Source organism: Saccopteryx bilineata, chromosome 6 (assembly GCF_036850765.1).
Source record: "Saccopteryx bilineata isolate mSacBil1 chromosome 6, mSacBil1_pri_phased_curated, whole genome shotgun sequence".
Classification (NCBI taxonomy): domain Eukaryota; kingdom Metazoa; phylum Chordata; class Mammalia; order Chiroptera; family Emballonuridae; genus Saccopteryx; species Saccopteryx bilineata.
In genome coordinates, this window is record NC_089495.1 from 205,693,787 (window position 1) to 205,704,142 (window position 10,356).

At 56.6% G+C, this 10,356-nt stretch overlaps 1 protein-coding gene across 2 annotated transcripts; it reads right to left on the bottom strand.

The window, feature by feature from the left end:
- Positions 1-1,181: 1,181 nt before the first annotated feature.
- TCF15 (transcription factor 15) lies at positions 1,182-8,992 on the bottom strand. Of its 2 annotated transcripts, none has more exons than XM_066235184.1 (2): positions 8,420-8,992; positions 1,182-3,320 (listed from the first exon to the last, which is right to left on the bottom strand). In XM_066235184.1, the coding sequence occupies exons 1-2, from the start codon at positions 8,939-8,941 to the stop codon at positions 3,291-3,293; spliced, it is 552 nt and encodes a 183-aa protein (XP_066091281.1). In that variant the 5' UTR covers positions 8,942-8,992; the 3' UTR covers positions 1,182-3,290. The 2 variants fall into 2 exon arrangements, with proteins under 2 accessions (XP_066091281.1, XP_066091280.1); XM_066235183.1 differs by having other exon boundaries at positions 1,182-3,513.
- Positions 8,993-10,356: the final 1,364 nt, after the last annotated feature.

The following is a 10,356-nucleotide window of genomic DNA, read 5'->3' on the forward strand; positions in this document are numbered from 1 at the left end:
CACGGACATTAACTGTCCATTACCCAGGAGCTCGGAGAAGACAGCTAGCTGCAAAACATGCCGCACGGAACACTACGCAGCTGGGAAAAAAGTATGAAGCTGCTCTTTGCACACTAAGGAGTCTCCAAGATGCACTGCTATTTTTATTTTATTTTTTAATGTAGACCCGTGTGTAAAATGCTACGCCTTGTGTTAAAAACTATATGCGAGTTGCCTGTATCTGCAAAGACTATCTGTGCAGGAATTCCTAAGACCCCGGTTAATTGTTGTTGCCTCTGAGAACTGGAACTGAGTGGGTCAGAGGGAAGAAGAGTTATGGCCAGTGTATTCTCTATTGTGTCTTCTGAACTGTGGACTCTGTAACTGGATTATCTACACCAAAGGAAATACAACGGAAAGAACCCGGTCTGAGCAAGAGCGCAGGAGCGCTTCCCGGGATGCTGCTAATGGCATTTCTTGACCTGCATGCTGGGTACACAGGTGCGCTCAGCTTGTGAAAACCCGTTGTGCTCCGCACTTAACAGCATGGGCACTTTCCTGCACGTGTTACGCTTCGGTAAAAAGTTTGAACTTAGGATGCTGTAAATGATTGCCTGGTGTATGGTTCACAAAAAACTCTGCAGGATTCCTGTTAACTGTGCATATCTTTGGGATGGGTGATGCCTCGCGGGGTCTCCTGGCATTTGATTATTTTATAATGAAAACACAAGCAGAGAAACCTATAAATACTTCTTTCAGAAAGTCATCAGAATAGAGCATTTCCGGAAGGACACGCAGGAAACTGCTAACAGCAGTTGCCTTTGGGGAGGAGCCTCAGGGAAGTATGTACTTTTCACTGCATACTCTTTGATACAATTTGGATTCTTGACCCAGTGCGTAAAATGGGCTATTAAAACTATTGGACAAGGCAATAGTTATCAGCCTTCCCTTCTAAAAGGTCAGTCAAGGCAAGAACAAATACTTATCATTTTGTCCCATTTGGTTTTTTTTGCTGGTTCGAGATCAGGCCAAAGGAGGCCCAGAGAGGTCAAGCAACTTTTCGGAGGTCACCCAGCAAATCTGATGGCAGCAGTGGGCCGCCAGCCCAGAGCACCCAAGTGTCTGCTCTGCCCCACCCCCACCCCACACTCCCCAGGTTTCCTGCCATTGACAAGGTCACCGTCCTTTTCCTGTGGCTTTGCCAGGGGCTGCCTGGACCAGGACCGCAGGGAGTGCAATGTGCTTTCCTAATTAGCTCCCAAAGGGGGAAGCGCCACTGGACAGGCTCGCCAGTGTCCCTGGAACACCGGGGAAGCAAGGTAGAGGGCACTTGGAGAGCTGTCCTGGGCAGGCCCCAGGCCCCTCGCGGCCCTCCTTCCTCTGCTCCTTCTGCCGACGGGATTCAACGGAACGGTTTCACGGCCCACTCCAATCTGGGCTGGCAATTCCGGCGACCCCTCTGTTCTCCTGGGGCTTCGGTTTTGGTCTGTGAAGCAGATGGGATGGGTCTGGCGCCCCCCCCCCCATACACACACAGTGAGGGTGCTGGGGAAGGTTTGTTGATCTGTGAAATGGGCAACCCCTCTTCAAGCCGTCAGAGGGCCAGATGCAGGCATGGCGGGGCAGAGCGGGTATGAGCGTGGACTCTGGAGCCAGATTTCAGTCGGTCAACAATAAAAGTGTTTGCAAAATAAATTTTAAAAACAGGCAGACGATCGAGCGTACCTTGAGGACAGGGCGCTGCCTGGCTCCTCTGCCTGCCTGCCCCACTCCAGCCTCCCGAGCAAGTGAGCGTCTCTGATCCGGGCCACACAGGGACAGAGGCTCAGCCGGCTACCCAGGAACTCCCGGCTCCACTGACCAGCCGTCCCCATCGCCATCTCTGCTGAATCTGTGGACTGGGGAAGCACTGGCCCCCACCTCCTGGGGCTGCTGGGGGAAAAACGGGTGACAGAGGCTGGCGCTGTATCTGGGCAGCTCCAGCAGGGGCCGGAGCTCGCTGTAGGCTTTATAGGTGGACAGACCTCACATTGTCTCCCTGCCACATGCCAGCCACACACCCTCAGGCATCATAATTCCTCCAAACCATCTCAATTAAAACAGGGGTAAGGCCCTGGCCAGGTTGCACAATGGATAGAGCATTATCCCTGCACGCCAAGGTAGCAGGTTCGATCCCCAGTCGGGGCACATATGAAAAACAACCAATGAGTCCACAACTAAGTGGAACGAGTTGATGCTTCTCTCTCTCTCTCTGTCTCTCTCTCTCTCTCTCCTCCTTCCTCTCTCTCAAATCAATGAAGAAAAAGACAAAACCTTGTAAGACGAACCCCTTTTAGCACATTCTCATTGGCCACGTGGAAAAGTGTGTGGCCATCTGTCAAGGCCGGGAGAAGAGATGGGTTCAAGTCCAGGCAGACCTCGCTTTATTGCATGTCACTTTATAGGGCTTCACAGAGGTCGTTTTCACGAGACCTTCCACCAGCAAAACGATTAGGACTCGCTCGATCGTGACACTTGCTTTCCAGGCTGTTCTGGATCCGATCAGGCGCTCTCTCTGAGGTGTGCCTCTGCGGTACATTCATAAAGGGGAGTAAGCAGCCACTAACAGAATGAGGAGACCCTTCACCTGTGTGTCCTGATTTGAGATGACAGGCAACGGAGACATCATAAGAAAAAAACCTGGTGGCTGAGGCTGCTGGCCGAGAACTGGTGGGTGGAAGGTTGGAGGGGATTGCTGGTGACACCCTCCGTCACCAACAGCCTTTGTTTCCGCCATATACCCTCTTGTATCTTTTGAATTTATAACCATGTATAAATGGGTATATACCTTATTCAAAAATGGATACAAGGAAGATCTCTTCACCCACCACACCAGACACCTCACAGGTGTTCAAAAAGACTGTGAGGAAAGTTCGGTTACCTCGACTTCTGGGCTCTCCCTGGTTCTCCCAGCCCACTCCCTCCAGGGCACGGGGCAGCGCCTGGGACGTCTGTGCCCCTGCCTGGCCCAGGAGACGAGTCACCTCTGACCTCTGACCTCCCCAGGCCCTTCCTTTCCTCAGTGGGGAACATCTTTTATTTAAAAATACCTTTTATTTTAAACCCACCGATTCTCTCTCTCTGTCTCTCTCTCTCTGTCACACACACACACTCATTCATGCATTGACATGTACACACCCTCTGTCACCAACAGTCTTTGTTTTTCCAAAAGTTCTGCCTTGTCTCTGAGCAGCCTCGCCGGGGCCAGCTGGATGGGTCTTCACAGCTCTCCAGGGTGGGAGAGAGATATCCCAGGGGGCCTGTCCAGAGGGTCACGGGCCCAAGCCATTGTCCTCCGGTCCCTACACAAAGGAGGAGCAGGGTCAGCTCCTGGGGTCTTCTCCCCTGTTCAACCAGGGGCTGGCCTCTGGCCTCCTCCTCCAGGGTCCTGCTCGGGGCAAACGCCACAGGGGTCCAGGCTCATCTCCGGGGCACTCGAAGCGGGGCCACTGCCCTCACCTTCAAGCAGCTGCCTCCCAGGTCCCGACGGCCACCCTACAGGAGGGGAGAGAGACGCATTAGGAGGTTTGATCCGATCGGATCCCCGCGAACACTTGAACGCACCTCTGTGTCTAGGAATAGAGGTCTTGGAAGATAAATCACAGACACACGAGAAAGTTCTCTGCAGCATGAGGCAACAGAAACTCTTCATGAACTGAGACGAAATGGTGTCGAGATCACATTATTCAAGGACAAAGGCATCCAGGAACCTGTGTGCCGAGATATGGAGCTGGAAGAGCACACAGGAAACCGCTAATACATTTCCTCGGAGAGGAGGAATTTCATTGGAAGACAGGGAGACATTTCTTTCCCCATGTGATTGGTTGCTTTTTAAAGAGAATCCAATACATTTAAGAATCAGAGTATTTTACACTAAAGGGCAAAACAAAGTCCACAGGGGTCACCCCGCTGCCTGGCCGTATGTCTAGTAGTTTACTGACCTCAAAGGGAGGGTTTCTCCTCCCCGCCTGCATTCAGGGGGTGCCCTCTGCCAGGAACTATGCTCTCTCTGGTCCTGTCTCCCTGGGACATTTCTCGTGTCTCTGTTGCTGTAACTGCCTAGCATTTCCTGCTTTCCTGGGGACATTCCACCAGGACAACTCAGAAGGGGAAAGACTGGGTTTCTCTTTGTCCCCACCAGGCTGGGAGCTCGGGGCACGTTCTACACTCAGTGACCCCAGTTCCAGCCCTGGGCCCGGCACATAGCAGGTGCCAACTGACGTGGCTTGAATTGGTAGCGCCCATCGGAAGATGAGCGAATCTGTCCTTCACCCCACAGGGGCAGTCTCTGCCCAATATTCTGAGGTCTGACACACGGATGTCGCCCTCACTGTAAGCCAGCGAGGCCACGGACATTAAAAGCCTCCCCTCTTTGGAGGCCTCCGGCTGCTGAATGACTGGCCCCGAGGCAGCCGGCCAGTTGGTAAAGGTCTGGGCTGGAAACCCACGCTGTCCAACAGTCCGCCTCCCTTGCGGGACACGACGGTGTCTGAAATCCCACTCTACATCCTCGGCCCCCTGAGCCCTGCTGGGAGGCGACCACGGGACAGGCATCTTTCTCAGCCGTCTAGAGAAACCGCTGGCCGCCTGGGAGCTCTGCCCCCTGCCCCCTTCCACCCCTGGGCCCAGGTTGGGGCAGATCCATCCAGATGCGAGCCCAGCCTCCCCTGAGGCCCTCCGGGCCCAGGGACAGCGTGTTCATTCACAGGCAGGGCTATTTTGAGGGCTGAGGCCACAGTCCCAGCAGAGCCTGGGGCCTGGGCTTCTCAGACTAACTCTGGCAGGAGTGTCTGAGCAGGGGGAGGGGGTTGGGGGGAGGGGGCTTAGTGTGAGGAGGGGTGATAGAAAGTCAGCCTCCCATCCGTTCACTCTAGGCCTCAGGGAGAGCCTCCTCCACCCCGAGTCTGGTGGTCATCGGAAGACCTCGGCCCCACGAGAATGCTGGGACTGGACACCTTCACGAACCTCAGTTTCTGCACCTAGGAAACGGGGACAAACGAGCTCCACTTGCACACGCAGCTGTGAAAGCGGCTTGTAAGCTGCCCAAAGCACGGGAAGAGGCCCTGACCAGGCCCAGCTGATCTGTCGCTTAGGAACCCGGCACCCGGACCCAGGGAAGGCCCCGGGTTAGGAACTGGGCTCCAGTGACACGGATCTGGGCTTCGATCTCCGCTCAGCTTTGAACCAGCTGTTGGACCTCAGGCAAGTGACCACACATCATCGAGCGCCCCTGTGCCCACGTGGAAAGCGGAGTTGCTAAGTGGATTACCCGCCCGGACCCCGGCCAAGCCCTGAGCACAGTGTCAGGCGCACAGGAAGGGTTCAGTGCTCACAGGCATTATTCATCACCGGCACCATCCAGTCACGGCGCCTCCTCACCCCAAGGCCCTGTGTGCCATCCTCACCCCAAGGCCCTGTGTGCCATCCTCACCCCAAGGCCCTGTGTGCCAGGTCTGCTCCGGGGAGGGCCTTACCTGACGATCCTACCCCACCCAACTCCCAGGTGACAAAGGAAGAAACAGGGCACGGGCAGGAACCCCCTTTCTATCTCCCACCTGCTACCGGGGGCCACAGAAAGATGCTCCAGGGAGCTGTTTCCACGGCGACCCCAACACCAGACCAGCCAGGTTGGAGGGAAGTGGTGGCTCAGAGGGAAGGGATGGGGTCTGGAGTCTTGGAGCTCTCTGGCCCCCACAGCTCAGAAGGGAGCACCCTCCCCCCAAGACGGACAGCCAGTTAGTTCTCTTCCAGTCAAGTCTCCGAGGGGCCAGTGCCGGCCAGGATGGCCCCTGCACCGGTTCCCAGAGGAGCCCGTGGACTTGAGGGCACGGCCTCTGCAGCCAAATTTGGCCAGGTTCTCGGTCCTGTGACGGGTCCCGGGGCAGCAGCCAGACCCAGGCAAGGGCTTGTGACCAAGGTCAGCAGAGAAGCGCCCCAGCCTACCTACCATGGGCACAGGATAGACTCACCTTCCCCCGAGACCTGCAGTGACAGGTCCTCCTGCACTAACTTTCCCCACCTTCCAATCAGGCCCGCCGGTGTTTGAACACCTGACTCCACCACGGGCTGCATCTCTGAACCACTGAGCACGTCTGCGCAAGCGCGGATACCCAGAACGCTGCCCTTCCAGGCCACTGAGGAGTTTTAGCGATAACGTGTGACGCGCACTCAGCCCAGGCGATCAGTGCTCATTGAGAATGCCACTGTCCCTGACCGGCCTCTGCCTCCCCTCTCTGCTCCACCACCTGCAGCCTCTTCCCTTTTCCTTCTCGAGTCACGTTTCTGACCCCAACTCTTGCTGTGCCCTGCTTGCAGAACACCTGTCCCTACCCTCTCACCTGCCTGCCTTTGTTCCCAAGCGTCCACCAGGAACTCAGCCCGGCGGCTGAGGGCTTCTTTGGGGCCCGGATAGTCCCTGGGTGCTCCCCTCGCCGCCGTCTGGCCACAGCATGCCTGTCCTCATCTCCTTGCCCTTGGCCCTGTCACCACACTGGGAGCTCACGATCGCGACGAATGAGGATCTATCTACAACCTATATATCTAGGAACGTTCTCAGAGCCGACAAAAGGTGGCTGCTGGGTAGTTACGGTTTGCCGAACTGAATGAATGGGGAAAGGGGGGCCTCGTCAGCCGTTCACACCCTGGGCGGCTTCCGAAGGCCCAGCCGGGCTTCACAGCCCAGCCTGGAGCACTGACGGGGGCCCACCAGCAGGGCCCCTCAAAAAAGTACGAGTCTGAGCCCAAGAAGGCTGACTCCAGGGAAACTGAGGCAGCTGTGGGCGTGAGAGGCCAGAATGGGAGTCTGATGAGCCAGAAGGGGGTGATCTGAGGCCAGGACGCTGAAGCTTCCCCAGAACAGAGTGAGGCAGGGGACCCAAGGCAGCCGTGAGAACCCAAGACAGGGGGACTCGGGGGCTTGATTCCGATTCCCCTTACCCGTTCACTTCTGCAAGGGCCGCGGGCCATTCTCGGCCTCTGCTTCCCCGGACACACATGGTAGTTGCTGGAATCGGAAGCTGTCATCCAGACCAGATTCCTCACTGTAGGACAGCCCGGGTCAGGAGCAGGGGGAAGGCTGCAGATGAAGCAGGCTCCTTGCGGATGGAGCAGGCTCCTTGGGGCTCGGGCAAGAGGAGAACCAGCTTCTGGGCAGGACAGCCCCCTGGCCGCCTCTGCTGCCACCCGGCCCCATCCGTCCCCTACCAGCTGCCTCTCACTCTTCCCTCCCAGGACAGACGGAAGGAGCTCAGCTCCAGCTCTGCCTGCTGACTCCACAGTGCCCTCGCCCAACACAGCATCCCTCTGGGGGCTGGGTGCCCTTAGGGAGCCCCCTTCCTCACTCCTGCGGCTCACCAGCTGGGTATCCTAGGTCTGGGTGGCAGGTATGCGTCCCCTTTTCTTCTCAGCCTGCCCTTGGGTCAGTCCTTCGGGGAGGACAGAACTATCTCAAGGTTGGGTGGCTCTCAGGGCAACACACACCAAGCAAGCCCGGAGCCTGCCTTCTGGCTTCCCAGATGAGTAGGTGTGGGCATGGGGTTACACCTCAGAGCCTCACGGGCAGGGGCACCACCTGACTGATGGGAGATCTTGGGAAGGTAAAAAAAAAAAAAAAAGACCAGGAAAGCACCTGATACATTAGAAGAGCTCCATAAACGAAGCTTTTTGTTACTGTTTCCTCGTGCCCTCTTCCCTGCACACCTTCGGCTGGGAGGTGGCGTCCCTCCATGAGAAGCCTGTATTCTCTAAATCAGTGATTTTCAACTGGTGTGCAGCAAGAATTCTTAAAATAGGCAGTACCTGACTATTTCAGGGGCACCGACCTCTTTTCCCTTAGCTTGTCAAATAAAAAACGACAACAGGCCCTGGCCGATAGCTCAGTTGGTTAGCTCCTGACTTGCCAAGGTTGCAGGTTCAATCCCTAGTCAGGGCACATACAAGAATCAACGAAGGAATGCATAAATAAGTGGAACAATGAAACGATGTTTCTCTCTCTCTCTCTCAAATCAATAAATAAAAAATTTGAAATGACAACCGCCAACACAACGATAGCCGTTCGCTGTGAACGAGTCGAAATTATACCTATTTTTTTTTTGTCATATCGGCAGAAAAATATTTTTTTGGTGCGCTGCAGATTTTTATTATTAGTTTATGTGTGCCACAAGATGAAAAAGTTTGAGAATCGCTGCTCGAAATCCTGTGTGAGCTCTGGGCTTTCCTGCACTCCTGACTGGGAGACATTAAGTGAGGGGTTCTGTTCCATACCAAACCCTGGGTCTGGAGCACCACATGCCCCACGAACTCGACCTCTGCCCCCCTCTCTTAACTGGGGTCTGCGACCCTCTTTTGCTCGGTAAGAGGCCCCGTCCCCCTCGCCCGCACTACTGGGGCTCCAGGCACTCACCCCCTTGCGCTGGTTGCTGAGGCAGAAGGTGCAGATGGAGCGTGGCTGGCGGCCGCCGTCGGGAGCGGCGGGGACCGCGCTCTTGGTACTGCCGGCTGCTCGGAAGCACGGCTGCCCGTCGTCGGCCGCGTCGCCCAGCAGCAGCACGTTTGCCAGGTGCGCAATGTAGCTGGACGCCAGGCGCAAGGTCTCGATCTTGGACAACTTGCGGTCCACCGGCTCCGTGGGGATGAGCGTACGCAGCGCCGTGAAGGCCGTGTTCACGCTCTGCGTGCGGTCCCGCTCCCGCGCGTTGGCTGCCTGCCGCTGTCGCACCACCACCACCGGGCCCGCGCCGCCGCCGACCGCCCGCCGTCCGCCCCCGGGGCCCGGGCCGCGCCGCGCCGCCTCCAGGCCCTCGCAGCAGCCGAATGACTGGTCGGAGGCGTCGCTCTCGCTGCGGTTCTCCTCGTCCTCGCTTAGCAGTCGCACGTCCGGGTACAGCACGTGCGCGCCGACGGGGCGCAGCAGCGCGAACGCCATGGGCACCCAGCTGCGTCCCTCGGAGCGCAGCGCCCCAGCCTTGACCGCGCCCCGCCGTGCGCTCCCGCGCGCTCCCACGGCCCCGCCGGCCTCCGCCTTATAGCCGAGGGAGGGGCCAACCACGCGGCCGCCCCGGCCCGAGCGGGTGGGCTCCATCCTGGCCAATGGAGATGCGCCCGCTGTGCCCCGGCCAATGGCGACTCGCCTGCCACCCCCGTCCCCCAGGTTGAAAGCAGCCCGGGAGCTAGTGGCCCGCCCTGAAGGCTCCCAGTCTCCGCGGGCAAGCCGGGCACAAGCCGGGAATCTGGATGGGTCGGGTAAGATGTGCGCAAAAACGGACTCATTATCCGTATCCTAAACCTGCAGAGAGGCTGAGAGTAGGTCCCTTCCCTCTGGGCTTCAGTTTCCTCGTTCGGAAAGAGGATTAGGCGAAGGCAGCTGGGGTTTTTGTGCCCTCAAATTCTAATCCTGTGGTTCTGCAACTTTCTTGTGTAAAAATTGGGCGGGGGGCTTTGACAGCCCAGATACACGGTTCCCCCATTCTCATCCAGCGGGTCTGGAATGGAGCCCAGTAATCTGAAATATGTACGAGTTGGTGATGTCTGTGAAGAGCACTTGGAAAAAACACTCTAAGCTTTCCAAATAAGGATTAGACGGTGTCACGTCCCTGACGACAAACTTAAAAAAAGCAAGAAAACCAAAGCAAAGCCAAAACAAAACGCAAACACCAGGAGCTCCATTCATTCATTTACTCATTCAACAAACGGTTGTTAGGTCCCTACTGTATGTATATGTCAAGCATCGTTTTAAGTCTGAGGATACAGACTTAATACAAACTCTTTGTCTTCATGGAGTTGACATTTTGGTTGAGGTCCTTCTGTGTGCCAGACACCAGACAGACACTTTCACTGATCTTTAGTGCTCCTCAGTGAAGTCTTGGTGGAGGAGTACTCCTGATTTCCAGGTAAGAGCTCTGGTCTTCAGTCTTACAACTCGTGTGTGTGTGGGGGGGGGGGGCACTAGCCATAGCTTGGTTGGCTTCAGTATACCCTGATCCCTCACCCCCCACTCCACCCCTACCCTTGGAATCAAATAAAGGTTTCTCTCCCTCACTCCCCACAGCCCCACCTGGGATGGCCGGCAGACTCCCTGACTCCTATACACACCCTTACCTTTACCCCAGGCTGCTCCCTCTGCGTGGGATGCCACCCCCACCAGCACGTGCGCGCGCGCACACACACACACACACACACACACACACACACACACACACGCATGAGTGCGCGCACACACGGGCTATCTTCCCTATTATCTTCTTTCCTTCAGGGACCCTTAGATTGTCCAGCCTGACATGTCCTCCTCCTCAGAGGCTCTGGGAGGAATTACTGAGCTGATGATGGCTGCTGGGGTCCCTG

Excerpts from the sequence above, each read along its gene's own strand:
- TCF15 (XM_066235183.1), bottom strand. The coding sequence starts at position 8,941 with ATGGCGTTCGCGCTGCTGCGCCCCGTCGGCGCGCACGTGCTGTACCCG. Across the intron at positions 3,514-8,419 it reads TCAGCAACCAGCGCAAGGGG|GGTGGCCGTCGGGACCTGGG; the intron begins GTGAGTGCCTGG and ends CCCCTCCTGTAG.